This window comes from Denticeps clupeoides, chromosome 4 (genome assembly GCF_900700375.1).
Source record: "Denticeps clupeoides chromosome 4, fDenClu1.1, whole genome shotgun sequence".
Taxonomy (NCBI): domain Eukaryota; kingdom Metazoa; phylum Chordata; class Actinopteri; order Clupeiformes; family Denticipitidae; genus Denticeps; species Denticeps clupeoides.
The window spans coordinates 23,166,854-23,184,578 of NC_041710.1; the positions used below are offsets into that span (position 1 = coordinate 23,166,854).

The following is a 17,725-nucleotide window of genomic DNA, read 5'->3' on the forward strand; positions in this document are numbered from 1 at the left end:
TTCATCAACAATTTTTGTGTCATTTTTGTTGCCAGCACATTCAACTATTTTAAGAACTATGCAAAGCATTTACTAAGAACGTTTGATTCATTCAGATTTAGGATGTCTTACTTTTGTTCCTTTTATTTATTTTTTTGACAAGTGTATATATATATATATATATATCTGCAAACATGTAGAGAATAACTTTATCAGCAACAATCAGTGTAAAGCTCTAATGGAATGCTGTGTTTGTTAAAGAAGTTGCTAAAGAGTCAAATTCACACTAGTATAGTATATAGTTTTTTTAGTATTTACATTTATTTCATGTATTAGGCCATATATCATGTTTCAGGCCATATATATATATATATATATATAAATATTCATTACACACACCAGCTGGACTGGATCATCAGTACCAGCAGCAGCGTGTAATGAACTCCCCCTACAGGTGGGGCCGCGGGGACTTGTGGGTAGGATCGTCGTGGTCGAGCCCCCTTTCCCCCTCCACTGCGGCGGGCTCGGTGGGCTTTGTCATCGCCTCGACGGCGTCCCCGCGTTGCCAGTGGGTACGGGGGGGGGGGAAGCGTGTCAGGGGCACGCCAGCGCCGGGTGTGGGCGGAGCCCCGCGACTCCCCGCCCCCGCTTTAAACCAATGAGGAGCGACGCTGCCGAGCGGCTCCGAGGCTCTGTCATGGCCAGGAGGAGCGCGGCCGCCACCGCCGGGAGCGACGCGGCGCAACGCGGCGACCAAGGTTGACCGGACCGCGACGGAAAACGCGAGAAAATCACGATGCGGAAGTCCCTCGGCGTCCCCGCGTTTGCTCCTGGTAAGCACGTGAGATCGTGTGGCATTTTTTTTTACTCTGCGCGCCGCTAGGAAACGAAGCGCCCGTCACATCAGCACACCTCCGAAAATAATCACGAGAGGGCAGCTACTCTCGTTTTACGCGGAAAGGAGGAGGATGGCGCAGCGCCGCAACCTTGGCACCCACGCGGGGCTGGATGGTGCGGCCGGCGCCGGTGCCCGGTCCACGAGGGGCCTTGAACCCGCGGCCAGCTTGCAGCGCGGCCCGAGGACCGCTGCGTATTAAAAGGCGTGTTCGTTGGACGGATTGGGTTTTAACCCGCGTGTTTGTGGGTATTTATTTTCCAGGCGGAAAGGTGTCCGGACCGGGCGGAGGAGCGCAGGGATGGCAGCCGGTGGTTAACGGGCCGGCGGACTGCTGAAGCGGCCGTGCCGGACCGACGTGGGACGTTTTCAGCCGCGCTTCCGTGTCCAGTGGGCCCGCGATAAGGAGGCGAGCTTTTCAACTCGAATTTGATCTTATTCTGCTGAAGGTCTTAATCCTTCCGCCAGGCGAGGCCCTAAGTTATTCTGTAACAATAGGGCTTATCGGCGCGCCGGCTGCCCCTTGCACGGTGCAAGCGTCATGGATCACGATGAGGCGGACCAGGAGCCCTGCGAGCCCCCGGTCCACGGGCTCCACGGCCCGAACCGGATCCGGCCCTCCTCGTACCGCGCGCTGCGCAGCGCCGTGTCCAGCCTGGCGCGGATCGACGACTTCTTCTGCGAGAAGATCGGCTCGGGCTTCTTCTCCGAGGTGTTCAAGGTAACGTCTGCTGGTGATGTGTGTGGGGGTCAGTGCCGAGCCTGGCCTCTGGAGGGAGGGGGTGAGTGGACGTGAGTTCTTGAAGAGGCTCAAGAGCTTAAGACGCCTCCTGTCCAGCAGGCCTGGAGCTCCGGCTCCTGGTCAGCGGAGGAGATCCGCAGGGAACATGCTGCCCGCCCATCCTGGCCACTGAGAAGCACAGCGGAGTATTACGCGTGCCGAGATGGTTATAGGCGGGCACATGGGTGTGTGTGTATGAGAGAGAAATCTGTCTGGACGGTGACGGTCTGGCCCTGTTCATCAGTGTAAGGAGCTTACAGGGCAGGCCTAAGCAGTCTTGACTTCACACTGGGCACCTGTGTGTGTGTGAGGCTCTGAATTCTACTGTGTGTTATGTTATTACCAATTTCGCGCGTGTGTTATAATAACCTAATTATTACTATTCATGGACATGCTGTTTTATTGTTTTGTCAAGACATATAATGTACATAGTGATTACTTTTTATGTAGAAGGGTAATAAAATAATAAATAACTGATGTTACGTACATGTAAGTATTTGTGGCTTGTACTGCTTTGGTGCTGCTGTGTAGTAACATTGCTGTTAGGACGGTATGTACTGTTAAGTGTGTGTGAAGATTCTCAGTCATCCAGGGGAATTTGTCTGAAAGTTGAAATCTGATTGACAAAGTTCTGTGGATGCAGAACGAAACGTCTCTACCGTAAAGAAAGAAGTCCAGTTTCAGATATACGCTGTTAAGGCGGCATGCACGGTTACACTATTCAGCTCTGCTGCAAATAAGTCACTTTCACTTTCTACCCTTTCAGGAAGGGGAGTTTTGGTGAGCTGGAGAAGTGGGTACTTTTTTTTTTTTTTTTGGAGTAACCCAGTGGTTTTAGGAGTTTAATGAAAGAGGTTTTATTTTCTTTCTTCCTTTGTTGTTGTGTTTGCTGTACAATGGCAGGTGTTATACTGATATACGAGTGTTTCTGCTGTCAAGCTGTGAAAATCGAGATCATCTTCATAAATAATTCTGCCACCATGGTGCTTGTGTAAGAATAATAAAAGCAGAGCAAGAACATTAGGTTGTTTTTTTTTTATCAGATGAAAGAGGGCAGATTATCGGTGGTGTTTAGATCATCTCAGTCCTTTCATATCTCTTCCCTGGACCTTTGGCTGAAGGCGTGATCACTTTTACATTCACGTGCAGGTTTAATGCCGAGAAAAGTGTTCTGGGGACATTGGCGTGCCTTGTTGCAGCATGTGGCATGTGTTGGAGTCGCGCATTTATAATGAATATATTTTTTAGAATTTTTGTGATTAGCTACAGGTAGAATGCAGTTGATCTTTCCTACGGTTGGAAAGTAACCTTGATGGTTGAAAGGCGTCATTGTCTGCGCTGGCCAAACACAGTGTTGCCCTCCCTGTTTGTATGCGCAGTTTGCTTTAGATATGAAGCTGACTGAGTCATTTTCATGCTGATGATTCATCTGTAAACCACCCCATTTATCCTTTATTTAGTCATTTCATCTAGAGGTAACCTTATTAAAAAAAAAAAAAAACAAAAAACATCCGTACGGGTGAAAACATCCGTTTTCACCCGTAGGCCTGTATGGATCGCAGTTGTATTGTAATTAGGAATAATCGATTCCGATTCACTTTTAGAAGTTATAAGAAGTGACCGTGTCAGTTTTGTACAGTGTCAGTGTGCTAGCTGAGGAAGTTGAAGGTTTATGGTTCCAATAAGCAATTTAGTTCGCCCGATGTATTGCACTGTCATGGTTTTGTAGGGAATCCATGGAAAATGACTTGCTCTCTCGGTTTAGGCCTCATTCTTGGCATCTATCAATTGGACTAGTGATCAATTGACCCCACAGTTGAGCAGCTTGAGTCAGAATTCCACTTTTACAAATCCTGCCAAAGCAACATATGCGAGATTCTGTATATGTAATGTAGACTGGGATCCATTGGCAACATCACGGTGACTCTGTCCTGGATTCCTGCAGGTCTCTTGGAATGATGGGAAATCCAGAAAGCCTATTAGGGCAGGGTGGCTATTAATACGCGACAAAGTGTGTTGAAGACTCCAGGTACACTCACACAAAGGGAAAATGTGCGGAATTCACAGGCAAGTTACGACACATGCACGTTTAATGGCCTTGTTTGGATAGCTGCAAAAACATCAAGCGGGAGACTCAAAGCCCCAACATGTTAGCAACTTCTGAGGGTTTTTGTTTTTTTATTTCCTCAGCTTTGGTATTATTATGAAACACAGAACACCCTTGGCTACATGTTCCTGATGGTCCGTATATTATATAATTCTGCTGTATTGCGTATATCCATAAACACACTGTAATTATGTCCAGTACTGTGAGTCTGGAGGTAAACACTACTGTAATAGGCTGTCGAAGCTGTCGGGGGTTTTGTTAAAAAAATATCTGCCTCTAATAAAATATTCAGCTCTAATTTTGCTCCTTGTGGTTCTCTTTCACACACAAATCCATCTGCTCTGATTTACTGTGCTGAGATATCTGTAGGTTACGAAATGTAAATGCATGGGGTCCGGTCTTTATTCTCTTTATTCTCTTTGCTTTGATTTTTAATCAAATGCTTTTACTCTCTGTGTGTGTGTGTGTGTGTGTGTGTGTGTGTGTGTGTGTGTGTGTGTGTGTGTGTGTGTGTGTGTGTGTGTGAGCAGGTTCAGCACAGGATCACAGGGCAGGTGATGGCTCTGAAGATGAACACACTGGCCAGCAACAAGGCCAACATGCTGCGCGAGGTGCAGCTCATGAACCGCCTCTGTCACCCCAACATTCTCAGGTATCTGCTGTAGACACACACAAACACAATATAATTTCAGCAACTTACTTTAAACTGGGGCTAACCCCTAATTTCGCACTTGCTCTCCATCTCTGTCAGGTTTTTGGGTGTGTGTGTTCACGAGGGTCAGCTCCATGCCCTTACAGAGGTTAGTTTTCTCAGAGCTGAGACGTCGCCTGCGTTACTGCACCACAGACAGCATCAAAATAGCCAAATTATTCTTTCGAGCTGATCTGTGATGAGTTTGCATCATCTGACCGTGACTTTCATTCGGGTTTCAGTACATCAACGGTGGGAATCTGGAGCAGCTGCTGGACAGTGACGTGTACCTCTCATGGTCTGTAAGGATAGGCCTGTCTTTGGACATTGCTGGGGGGCTGCAGTACCTCCACAGCAAAGGCATCTTCCATCGAGACCTTACTTCCAAGGTACAAGAACGCGTGTTTATTGTAAAGGTCCCCTATTATGAAAATTTCACTCTATTAGATTATTTAACATTAATACGAGTTCCCCTAGCCTGTTATGGTCCTTCAGTGGCTAGAAATGGTGAAAAGTATAAAGAGTGCTTTGGCCATTCTGCTCAGAGAGTGGCAGGGGAAGGGTGGTAGTATCCTAGTGGGTAACACACTCGCCTATTAACCAGAAGGCCCAGGTTCAAATCCCACTTACTACCATTGTGTCCCTGAGCAAGACACTTACCCCTAAGTTGCTCCTGGGGGATTTCCTAGCCCTCCCCTAAAACATTATATCCACCGACAGTCATGGCTTCCAAACATACAAAGTATTGCGGTTGCTCTGTGATTGGATGTTAAAATGAGCACAAATGTATTTTTTAAGGTCCGTCACGCAAGACTCTGAAGAACCAGTGGGTTAATAAAATTTTTTCTGGAAAAGTCAGACATGACTTCCTGTCTACACCAAACATTGTGGTTGGAGAATGCCGTTGATGATGGCATTTCTGAGAATGCCCGCTAAATTCTATAGGCCGCACTTACCATTTACTTTACTTTACTTAGCAGATCCTCTTGTAAGTCACTTTTATCCAAAGCGACTTACAAGAGAAAGACACCAGCAATTCTCGTTCGATTTTTATAGATTTTGAGTTTACAAAACTAAGAGCCATGATAAGGCCTAGCTTGTCAGACGGTAACTTACAGACGGTGAAACGGCATGTCCCAGTCGCTGTAATTTTTCACCATGGCTGAATTTTGGAAAGAGACTTCAGATACAGTATTAGGGGAACGCTAATACCTATATAAAAGCAAAAAAAAAAGGTCTCATGTTAGGGGACCTTTAAGATGAGTTTGGCGATGTGTTGTGGCAGTATTTGTGGTGCTTATTTGTGGTGCTTCATTTCTTCTGCAGAACTGCCTGGTGCGTTGTGAGAATGGGGTCTTCACAGCCGTAGTTGGTGACTTCGGCCTGGCAGAAAAAATCCCAGATTACAGGTCTGTGAATAAGAGGAATAGGCCAGACTAAACAAATGAAATAGTAAAATTGTTTGTTACTAGGTGGTCTGATGGTAATTTGTGAATTTTAGGAGGCATTGTGATAATGATGATAAATCACTCCACTCCCTGTTTGAAGACATGATCAAGATTTTATAATTCTAGTAGTTACATTCTGCTAAATGTAAACCCTGTTAAAAATGACTGTAAACTGTCTTGTGGAAGCATAATATTACGCTGATCTGCTTCTGTAACTTGATTCAAAGCACAGGAATATTTTTTACATTGGGTCACAGGAAAGTGGTTAAAATCAGATTTGCTCTGTGGAAAATCTCTTCTGAGGGAGAGTTTTTAGGAGGTGTGCTGCCTTGACATGCTGTAATGCCTCTGCTCAGATCCAGAGACCATTTGTGTTGTCTCTTTGCAGTGATGGGGTGGAGAAGAAACCTCTTGCAGTGGTGGGTTCCCCCTACTGGATGGCCCCAGAAGTTCTTAGAGGAGAAGTGTACAACGAGAAGGTAAAAACTATATACACGTTTTCAGAATAAGTGTTTTAATAAATGCTGAGCCTCTGTCATTGATGTATGTGACTGATTGGAGAAAATTATGGGGTTTTTTTATGTATCAAATTTTTTTTTTGTTTAGGTGGATGTTTTTGCCTATGGCATCATCCTGTGTGAAATCATTGCTAGGATTGAAGCTGATCCAGATATCCTTCCTCGTAAAGAGGTAAAACAGTTCGGCCTGCTATTTAAAATATTTTGAATAATGCTGCAGGTCCTTGAGACAAATGTCTCTTCCTGCTGGTGTTCTGGGGTACTGCAGTGTGGATTTGTAATGTTTTATGATATCAGGGTGGAAGCACAAATTTTAGGGGAAAATTTTGTTTCCTTTTTTTCACCTTGACAAATGAAAACTGGAATTATTAAACTTTTTTTTTTCCAGTTTTATTTTATATTTTTAATCATTAGTCAGAATATGGACAATTTAAAAATGTATATTTATTTGACCAATATTGTGTAGTTATTAGTCAGAGTTGGCTTGATCACAAGAACAATAAGTACAGTGAAATATGTTAAAATTGCATTTAATTTAACATTAATTCTTCTGAATGCCTTCAAAGGATTATCTACTTCTAATATGATACAAATAAAATGCAAAATGTTGTCAGTGTTTTGATTTAAAATGTTGTGCGTTGTTGTGTGCAGGATTTTGGACTGGACGTCGAGGCTTTTGAGCACATGGTTGGGGACTGTCCACAGTCCTTCTTCAATCTAGCAGTGGCTTGCTGCAATGTAAGTGTCACTCTAGACAAATGGTAACTACGTATAAAATCATCTGGCAAATGAGGGAATATAATTTTCTCCCTGGCAGATGCGTGCGGAGAGTCGCCCCTCTTTTTCTGATATTGTCACTGATCTGGAGATGATTGAACGAGAGAGAGAGAAGAGTGAGCTGCCAGTGGTTTTGGGTGAGTACAAAAATACTTTAAAAGCACTATAACAGATGTGGGGCTTGTTCACTAGTGCAAGGGCAAATTACCCCACTTACCCCCCGTCAAAACATCAGATACAGAAAGTTGCAAGCGGTGTTGTCAGATACTTGATTGTTTTTTACTTAAAATAATCCAAAATCACACATAAAACTGTCTGATGAGTGTTTAACCTCAGCCACAACCTAAATGCTTACAGTTGGGTTCCGTAATACCTATTCACAGTTTCTTTCAAAAGTGCCCAATCTGGCAACACCAAGAACAAGGTCCTCCCTCTTCTTTTTTTTTTTTTTACCTCCCTCTGCTTTTGATTGGTGAATCATCTTAATTGACACCTTGAACATATAAAGTTAGAAATGGATATAAATGTTTTAACATGTATAAGTTGATTTTATTCTGTGTGTCCTGTGGTAGAACCTGTTGATAATGACAGCAGCCCATACCGGTGGAAGAGCCCACCCTGCCGTGCCGATGACCAGCGTTTGTCCCGGAGTCAGTCTGACATGCTGCCACCATCATCTCTCACCACACCAGGAGCAACCACGCCCAGTCTGGGAGGCACCCCAGCCCGCGTCAACCCCTTCTCCCTGCGGCAGGACCTGAACGGAGGCCGCATCAAGCTCTTCGATACGCCCAGCAAGTCGGTCATCTCCCTGACCTTCACCCTGCCCCCTCCCCCGATTCTTGACCCTTGCTCCTCGCCTCCGTTGACTGTGGGAAACCCGGGGTTCCGTGGTCCACCTCGACGCTGCCAGTCCCTTCCTTGCACTCCTGAGCTGGGTCGTCCCATGCTTGTCCCCTGTGAGCAGGATGCCCAGAGCTTCGGGGAGGAAGAAGAGGACGAAGGAGGGAAGGAGTCATCAGGAGAGGTAGTTAAAGACAGCACAACAGTGACCTTACTGTCCACATCGGACAGAGGAGATGATTCAGGCCTCGCACTGGACCTAGATATGGTGTTGCTCGAGCGGCTCAAGGAGGAGGAGGAGGAGGAGGAAGAGGGGGGCGAGGAGGAAGATGTGAAGCTGACCGCTGTTGGTCCTTCTGAGCCCATGGATTGCTCGAGCTCTCCGGATGCAGCGCCAGCTAGAGCTGCCTCTTCAGCGTCCAGATCTCTCCTCGGTGCCCCCTTCTGTTCCTCCTCCTGCTCCTCTTCGTCTTACTCACTGCAGCCAAATGGATGGGGTTTACCCATCTCCAATGGGCCGCCCTCGCTGCCACCACTTCCCCGTTTGGACAACAACAACGGCTCGTTACCCACGGGCCGAATCCTGGGCTGGGGGGCCACCAATGGCTACCGCAGCGCCATGGTCCCTGAACCCGCATCTTTTCCAGCTGAGCCGCAGGACGAGGTCATTTCCTGTCCGGGCTGCTGTCTGGTGGGTCTCAGCTTTCCTTCTGTGTGCCTGCGTGGCACCACAGGGCCCCGGCAGGTGGGTCGATCTCGCCGCCTGTACCGGAACTTTGCAGCAGGGGAGGGCGGCGTGGCCGCCGCCGCCTCTGCTGCGGCCGCTGCGGCTACGGCGACCAAGGGGCTTCTCTGCCGGGGGGCCAAGGACCTGGCACCCCCCACCACATCCTGTGAACCCGGCCTGCCCCTCCCAGAGGCGCAGACGTAAGCACAGCTGCATTTTTATTTATTCCGTTCACGGTCAGGATGGTTCGTGGCGCTGCCAGCTACAACGTAGTATACTGACAGATTGCCTTCATGTATGAATGAGTGTGCGCCCAGCATCAGGGATGTCTGGGTGACATAGTGAGGGATTTTTGTGGTGTGTGTGTGTGTGTGTGTGTGTGTGTGTGTGTGTGCACACTTTGTCTGAATACTGGGCATAGTGGAAGTATGCTGATGGGAAGCCAAATTTGGGCTAGGGTTGATAATTGATGTCCTGTCGTTGACAACAGGAGCTTTAAATTTGTTTTTAAAAATGGTGCTTCCTCTGCTCTTCAGACCTCCAGCAGTCGATTCTAGAAGTGTGTTGTAGAGCAGCGTTTCCTAAAACCTCGCTTTAAAAACAGCATTGCAACCCAGTTCCCTGTGGGCCTTATCTTTCGCAGTGAGGAAATCAAGTTTCTGCATTTTTATCTTGAATGGGCGAACCAGCAATTGCGATGTCATTGTGACCCAGCCTTTAGGAAACCCTGCTCTCTGTATATTTGTGTGTCTGTGTGTGAGTGTGTAAATTATTTATTTTAGTATGCTTCCTCCTCAGTGCTACAACTTGTGTTTGTGTGACTGACTGATTTTCTTTTGTGTGTGTGTGTGTGTGTGTGTGTGTGTGTGTGTGTGTGTGTGTGTAGGGGGGATATGGAACTTCTATATGTATGTCTAGCAGACAAGTGCAATAAGTAAACCTGAGTTGAGTTGTACATATTTTGCTGATGTTTTTGTAAACTCTCTGAGAATTCTTGCACTCTGAATTATCACAGGGAGAATTTGCTTAGCTTGTAGCTGGACAAACTGTACTTAGTGTATGTATTGCGTCCTAGTGGAACATCGGAAATGTCCCAAACTCCCTGGCCACTGAATTTGGTGATTTAAGCAGGGTACACACTAATGTTAGACACAATTTTAATCCACTTATCCAGGATTTTTCACCATTTAAAAAGATGCAGAACATTTTTGTGTGTCTTCTTCTACAGGAGGGTTTTGGATGTAAAGATAACTGGATAAAGATTTGATCAGTTGCCATTTATGGGTTTGCTTTCCCTTCTAGCTTGACTTTAAAATGTTAAAGGTCCGCCAAACTGCTCATTGAAATGAACTGCTGTAGTTTTCATTGCATATGAATCAAAATTGCAATGAATGTTGTAATATGTTAATTGCAATTAGTCATAATAGAGGGTCGAGATTGTGACATAATTATGTGGTTTCTCTAGGATGCAAAAAACCAACAGGAAAGTTTTTGGGATTTGAGAAAATCTGTAATATAAATTAGGTCTATAGTAAAAATGGGTTTAAAAAAACATTTTAAATTGTGAATGTTCTATTTTCCCCCTGCCTTCTGCAAAATAATATTTTCCATGTGACATTTAAAAAAAAATAACTTAAAATTACTCTCAACAGCAAAGTTTTAAAGTTTATTGAATTATTATATTTTTTCCCTCACAGATTTTCTTAATTCTCATTGACTGAGTGAACCGGATATCAAAACAATTTACAGAATTTCAGTGTGAAATGCGTACCCATTCTTTTTTTGGCACTAATCCCTCATTTTTTACTCACTGTAACAAAATCAAAATGATCATATCTCTTTTTGTTAAATTCCACGTTCAATTCCTGTATTAGGCTTTTGTAATGTCTAGATATAAAGCACATTATAAGACCCTTTGGCTGTTTCAGGACATAAGTCAGATAGAAAGGAGAGAGACCCTCAATTTTGACAAAAAAAGTGTGTATTACCAACAGTGGATGGCCAGGATCTGTGTTCATTGTCACATTGAAGTGGGAAGATCAGGTCATGAAGGGCTATTATGTCTTGTTTTTTTGGTTCATATATTTATGAGATAATTTATGAATTTGACCTGATCAAAAGTTTGGCCAAGAAGATCAAAGAATGTCACACTCCTCAAAAACAGACAAAGGACCCTCAAGACATGGTTTACTCACTTCTTAGGTAACGGCATGAATTTTTCTATGAACTGGACATGATAAACATCCACCCATTGATCCATCCATCCATCCAACAAGTTGTAGTGTATTTGTACATTTGCTTGTACGTGTTAATCAGGAGGTGTTGGCTGAAGCAGCCAATGTTGCATGTGAGGAAATGCATCATAAACTTTACTGAAGACAACATCAAAATGAATAAAGTTCATGGCACGATTCCAGAGCATGCAATAAGTCCTCCTATTCAACACACATCAACTGTGATTTAAAATAACACAGTGGATAGATATCTAGAACCGTCCTCGATATTAATTCACCATGCAGGAGCTTTTTGGTTTAATTTTTGGTATTTTCTGATTGGTCCCCAAAAAGTTTGTAATGAAATGAGATGTATGGCTCAATATTTTTGTTTTTGCTTTGATTTTTGTGCTGACTGAGATGCAGCAAACCCTGTTTTCTCACTTATGCTCATTGCAAATCAGTGGTACCGATGTGGAATGCAAATTGAGATGCACCTTCACTTTTGATAAACTTTGATACATTTGGCTATTTCTGATGAAGTGAAGAAGAGAGAAGGTTCTGCTGAAAGATTGTTTAGTTACTCTCACAAGGGGGGAGATTTAGCTGGTTGACAAATGATGACAGTTTAATATAAAAATTATATATATTCACGTGTGAGTTTGCTCTTGGCAAGTTTTTGCTATGGCCCCCTCAGCCCTCTCTTCTCCATCCCCTTTTAAAGCACTTGTTAATAATTGATTCTTGTTATTATTGGGGACTGACCGCTTCAATATTCAATAAAAGTACTGAATGTTAATTATCTTGGTCTTTGGTGTTCTTCTTTTTTTGTGAAAGTCAATCCCAAAGGTTAAAATGTATAAATGTGCTTGTTTTAGATGGTAAAATGGTTAGAAATCAAATAGGTCACAACTATGGATTACTACAAGGGCTAAAGTTAAATAGATGAATACAGTAAATGACAAAAGTGAGTTCCCCCCTAACATTTTTTTATATCTTTCTTTGGGACAACATTGAAGATATGACACTTTGTAGTGCAGCTTGTATAAATGTATTTTGCTCAAAATAACAACATACACAGCCATTAATGTGTAAACTGCTGGCAACAAAAGTGAGTACAATCAGTTAATGGGGAGTAAAAACATATTTTAAAAACCTGAAGGTTACTGTGACCTCTCGCTATGTAAAATTTTTACCAATTTCAATGAAATTCTAAGCAAAATATTTATACATAACCCAGACATTCAAAGTTCAGTTTATATATCTTATATGGATAGTGCATCAGGCTTAATTGAAATATTCATACAATGCATCATATTTGAACTCTTAGTACTGGCTAACATATGTTAAACCTAACAGCACTCATGTAGCTTTTAGACCAGTGATGTCCCCTGCATCACACCATATGGGTGTAGAAATTTGCAGTTGAATGACTGTCCCTTGATGCACAATCTGCTGAATTCCCAGAGGAAACCCAGAGGATCATAGATGGAACTGTATAAATAAATTGTGAAATATTTAAACATGCAATTTAATTAATAAGATTTTATTTCCAGTTTTATCATGCATGTCATATTGAATTAATGTATTTATCTATTTCATTTTGGCTCTCGTAGCACTCCATACACAATATCTGCATACATTTATGGCATTCATCAGATGACCTTATACAGAGCGACTTACCATCAGTAGTTAGAGGGACAGTCTCCCTGGACACACTCAGGGTTAAGTGTCTTGTTCAGGGACACAATGGTAGTAAGTGGGGTTTGAACCTGGGTCTCCTGGTTAATAGGATAGTGTATTACCCACTAGGCTACTACCACCTGTAGAGAGGAAATTTTCAGTAATGATAAATTGAAATTGGGTTTCATTTATCCAAGTCTGTCACTTAAAAAAACCATTATTAGAAAACCCTTTTCAATTACTTTAGTAAAATTGAAAAACATTGCACTGATTAAAGATGCATTTGGCATAAAACTGGCCAGATACACACTAGTGGAGTATCTAGAGCATCAGCACATAATAAATCATTGACTTTTTATTCATCTTTTTACATTTTTTCTGTTCAAACTCTTTTTAATTTTTAATGGAAAAACAATAATATTTCTAACTGACTGAACTTTTTAATGGTGGTGTATATTATCCTGCTCTGGTCATTTTAAATTTCAAGGGCACTTATGTCAGATATATATTCATGTTATTATGTTGCTTTTGATTTACAAATGAATCCTTTCAAATGTCAACACACAGATTATCATGGCAACATTTCAATGTTCAGTGATTTTAAATTCAGTGATTTTATTCACTGTTGGCCACTGTTGGCTGCAGAGTGATATACATTCCCACAGGTAGACATTCACACACGATCTGTGCGGTTATAATCAGTCATCAGCTCACAATAGACTAAAATGGTGATACAAGCACACGGAAGAAACATTGCAATGTGACTAATTTGGAAAACATCAATTGAGGGTTGCAAAGAGTGTGAAATTCCCTTCATAATATATTTTGCTCTGACAAATACTGGCCATTAAAGAAATGTAATTTCACACATGTGTGACAACCAAGCTGTGGTAAATTAGCATAATCCAAGGTTATACAACAGGCTATAAATTGATGCCACGAGTTCATCTTGTTAGCTGGCCAAAACTTAGCTAGTTGTCTTTCATGCTTTTTAATTAATGTTAAGTTATGTTCATGTGTTTTGGTGAGGTGATCAGATGCAATCTGTTTTACACTTTTGCTTCTAATGGGATGATTCCGGAGGGCTGTTCAAAATGATTTTTTTGACTAAGTTAAACAAGGAAGAAATTGATCAAATTTACATTGTGTGTGAGACACGGAAGAAGTTTAAGCAACCCCTCTTTTAAAGGATATACTTGTTTTTTTGTCAGATAGGTAGTGCACATTCATAGGAAACCAACGAATCTCATTCCAATGGAAATCTGCATCTTACAGATATGTGAAGATGTGTTTTTAGTGAGCTTTTTATAAGTATACACTACTGTTGAGTTCAGAAATAATATAGAAATGTATTGTAATGATGGAATATCTGTATGCACTCAGAGGGGAACTGAATCTAAAACTATTAGTTCCAAAGGATGCTGTGTTGGTTAACCCTAGTCTTGTCCATTTAAAATCAGGGCCGGAATTATTATGATTAGACAAGCTTATCATTATAGGAAATCTATTTCAATTATTTTAGTTGAGAGGAAAACATTTTCACTGATTTAAAGAAGCAAGAGAACTAGTACAGTATCTAGTGCATCACTAGATCTTTACCTATACTACTGTTCAATAAACTTGAAAATGATAAGAGTTGGTAGAAGAAATGAATCAGCATGCATTTAGGAGTGCAACTGACAGCTGGACAGCTTGTTATCAAGTACTTTCTGGTGAATTTTTGTGAATCCCTACAGCAGTGCTCTGAAGCCGCTTCAGCTAGAGCTCTTATATTGCTCTGGTATTGCTGTTAAAAAAGCTGACAGATAGCAGAATATATCTAGCAATTCAGTCCTCCGCTCCATATTTCCTCGCAAGCAGCATTCACATCTTCTTCCGGTCACTTTGTTTTGTGTTGATCTCCTTCTCTGCCCCCATACACCGGACTCCTTCCATTAATTGGGGGGTACCGTGGTGACGATCTTCAACAGAGCAAAAAAAAAACCCCCAAAAAAACAGAGCAGAATTGTTGTGCTATGAAACTCACATTCTTTCAAGGTTAAGATGTCTATACTATAACATCAACATGTAGGTGGTAAATATGGAAAGGCTACAGGGCCATCACTCACCCATTACCCTGGCCTGAACTTTGACACGCACGCTCCCATCCCTCCTGCTTCTGTTGACCAGTGTCAGCTCCTCCTGCACCACCCCCTCCTGCTGCGCAGTGTACTCACACACCACTTTAACGCCACCTACAAACACACACACACACACACATGCACCGTTTATCATGCTGCTGTGCTCAGGTTTAGTATGCATGTGACATATTCATATGACATGAATATATGTATGTGTGTGTATATATAGTATGAAAATGGATTAGGCGGATCTGGGCAATCCCATGGCAAACGACTAAGAGCAGATTGTGTTAAACGTTCTAAAAATACCTTGCCGTAGTGTTATAATTCCACTGTGGATCAATAAAAGTCTGAAACAGGAGCTGAAATATCGATTGGGTTTTAGAGTGTCACTGATGAAAGTGGTTTGGTGAATACTTATTACCGGTGCAAGGCAGATATCCCTGGTTAGTTTTGCGTAATGGCGGCTCCAGAAGGCTCCTACCTTCCGGCCGAGGAGTGATGTTGGTGGCACGTAGCCGGGGTTTAGCAGTGGTTCTGAGAGCAGGGGACAGGCAGTTGTCTTTGCCCAAAGATGGAACTTGTGGGATTGTGAAAACAATCTCATAACGATGCTGGCTTTTTAAAAAGCCAACCTGAAAACACAAATACACACATTGTTCATATACGCTGTGTACGGCAAGTAGTGATATTCACAGACAATCTGCATCTGGTGGATGGGGGCCTGTACTGACTCTTACCAATGTTCTCCAACCAACAACATTTCTAAAGGCAAATATTAGTAGGGCGTTGAGCAAGAACAAGACGTTTTTCCGGAACCTTCCCTTGCATTAGTCTGTATTTATTAGCACGATGCTCACCTTTGCTAGAGAGAACACCTGAGAGGAAGAGTAGAAGTGGTTTGTGAACTTGTGAAAGACGGTGCTGGAGCTGAAGGCAGCTGCCCACCTTAACAAGGTAGCTCCCGTCCGACTCCGGGAGGGCAGTAATGACCTGATCCTGCTGCACTTCCTCTGAGCAAAAACTAGGGGGTGCAGCATCCTCTTCGTCAGGGAAACGCACTCCTCCACCTTTGGACGTGGAGCCTTTGGGGACGACAGAGCTGAACTCTCAGACTGAAAAAAGCCACGGCCACTTCGGAGAACCGATCACATAGAAATAATGATTGAATGGTTACATGGAAAAGTGAGGATGTTGTACCACGGGGACAAGACACTGAGCCTGGGTGAATATGCTTTATGAGCTACACAATAAGTCACACAGCCAATTAACCAGAGTCATGCGTTGAGAGACAACGACCGGGATTATTACAGGCCTAAACTTTCACGTGGGAGGGCGGCATCACAAACATGCACCACAAATTCGGCAACACAAAACTCACTCTTCCTCGCTGTTGCCATGTCACTGTCAGGCTGGGACTAATGACCAATCTCAGTGTGATGTCATCTATAATGGAAGAGCAATTAACACAAGTGACTAAAGTGCACATGTGCCACTGACCAGGGGGTCTGTTCCCCTAAACTCACATTAGCATATTTTTTATGTTGTCTCGCACGTTCTTTAGCATGCTTCCAATGGCTATTGGGAATTTTTTTGTGGCGTAGGGGCTCAATATCAGCTTTTTGAAAGTTCTACTCGCAACAGACTGGGTTGCTTATCATTTAGAATGGACAGCAATGGTTATAAAGCAATAAATTACAGTACCCAACAGCTACCAGGCTGACAGCACATTTGATTAAATACATAGATTCGCTTGAAGAAATTAAATTGTGCAAAAATATCAGGATCAAGAGCGTAATCTCTGATACAACTGGGGTCAAACAGATTTACCTGAAAAAAAAAAAACGTAGCTTTAGTCCTAGCTTTATTGAATTGGCCGAGAGCATTTAATTCATATGTGATTATCCGGATCATTATGAAGTTGTTAGGAGACAGACCTAATGCGCACTTTGACCTCTTAATCCCCCCTACTTTATCCGTCTCATTACGCCAGGCCCAGCTGACAATGACTCCACTTGCATCAAAACCAAAGAGGCTTAAGTGGACCCGAGCTGCAGAGCAGGGCCGGAATTAAAAAATGTCCGAGATCCCCGCAAAATCCCACTCGAAATGGAGAACAGAAGCAACAATAATTAAAAAAAAAGATGGTTATGCAACAGCAGCGAAGGTGTGCGGGACATACACAGCATTTACATTTACAGCATTTACAGGGACAAGGAATCGACAAGAGGTGTTGTCCTGTCCTACCAAGACCAAGTCCCGCAGATGCGTTTAGATCTGTCCCTGTAAATAACGCAGAGCGCCACGGGACGCGAAGTGGGAGCAGCGAATTCGAAATGAAAGACGGCAGCAAGGTACGGAATTCCCCGAAGACGCACGAACCCGCCCGAGTCACCGATGGCACCGCCCAGGTGGATTTTTTTTTTTTATTAAGTTAGCGATGGGCTGCGGAACACGGTGTGGACACAGCGCTTTGCAAGGTTATGTCTACCTGTGCTGTACACACACACACACACACACACACACACACACACACACACACGGGCAGGCGACACACACACGGCTGGTACCTGCATGCAGAACCGAACCTGCCGCTCCCTCAGCGCCCGATCACAGCCCGACGCGAGGAGACACCATCCCTCCGCGGTCCCATCATCCCGTCCGGCTGGACGCGGCGACGTCGACGCGACAATCCGCGCACCGGGCTGCGCCGCGCTCATTGGCTGCCGCCATCAAGTGACTGGGCGTCGACAAAAATCACGACGGCTCGAGGGTTTCTGATGAGAAACGTTTATTTCTACACATATTATACTGACTCACACTCAAAACCAATGCCATTTTAGAATAATGAAACGAAATAAGTAAATTACTCACTAATGAGCGGGTTTTGGATTCATCAAAAAAAAACTTAAGTCTTCCTATATGGACCTTTTTGGGCCCTAC

General features: G+C 43.3%; 2 protein-coding genes across 5 annotated transcripts; one reads left to right on the forward strand and one right to left on the reverse strand.

The window, feature by feature from the left end:
• Positions 1–671: 671 nt before the first annotated feature.
• tesk1a (testis associated actin remodelling kinase 1a) lies at positions 672–11,778 on the forward strand. 2 transcript variants are annotated; one of them, XM_028975188.1, is made up of 13 exons: positions 672–812; positions 1,139–1,283; positions 1,373–1,595; positions 4,293–4,414; positions 4,514–4,562; positions 4,696–4,842; positions 5,780–5,862; positions 6,290–6,380; positions 6,508–6,591; positions 7,071–7,157; positions 7,237–7,333; positions 7,769–8,319; positions 8,496–8,814. In XM_028975188.1, exons 3-13 carry the CDS (start codon positions 1,416–1,418, stop codon positions 8,667–8,669), a joined length of 1,665 nt encoding a protein of 554 aa, XP_028831021.1. In that variant the 5' UTR covers positions 672–812; positions 1,139–1,283; positions 1,373–1,415; the 3' UTR covers positions 8,670–8,814. The 2 variants fall into 2 exon arrangements, with proteins under 2 accessions (XP_028831021.1, XP_028831020.1); XM_028975187.1 differs by having other exon boundaries at positions 7,769–11,778.
• Positions 10,420–17,551, reverse strand: adisspa (adipose secreted signaling protein a). Of its 3 annotated transcripts, none has more exons than XM_028975192.1 (6): positions 17,353–17,535; positions 16,164–16,228; positions 15,731–15,867; positions 15,207–15,417; positions 14,771–14,896; positions 10,420–14,623 (listed from the first exon to the last, which is right to left on the reverse strand). In XM_028975192.1, the coding sequence occupies exons 2-6, from the start codon at positions 16,180–16,182 to the stop codon at positions 14,526–14,528; spliced, it is 591 nt and encodes a 196-aa protein (XP_028831025.1). In that variant the 5' UTR covers positions 16,183–16,228; positions 17,353–17,535; the 3' UTR covers positions 10,420–14,525. The 3 variants fall into 3 exon arrangements, with proteins under 3 accessions (XP_028831025.1, XP_028831027.1, XP_028831026.1); XM_028975194.1 differs by having other exon boundaries at positions 15,267–15,417; positions 17,353–17,509; XM_028975193.1 differs by lacking the exons at positions 15,731–15,867; positions 16,164–16,228 and having other exon boundaries at positions 17,353–17,551.
• Between the last annotated feature and the right edge of the window lie 174 nt (positions 17,552–17,725).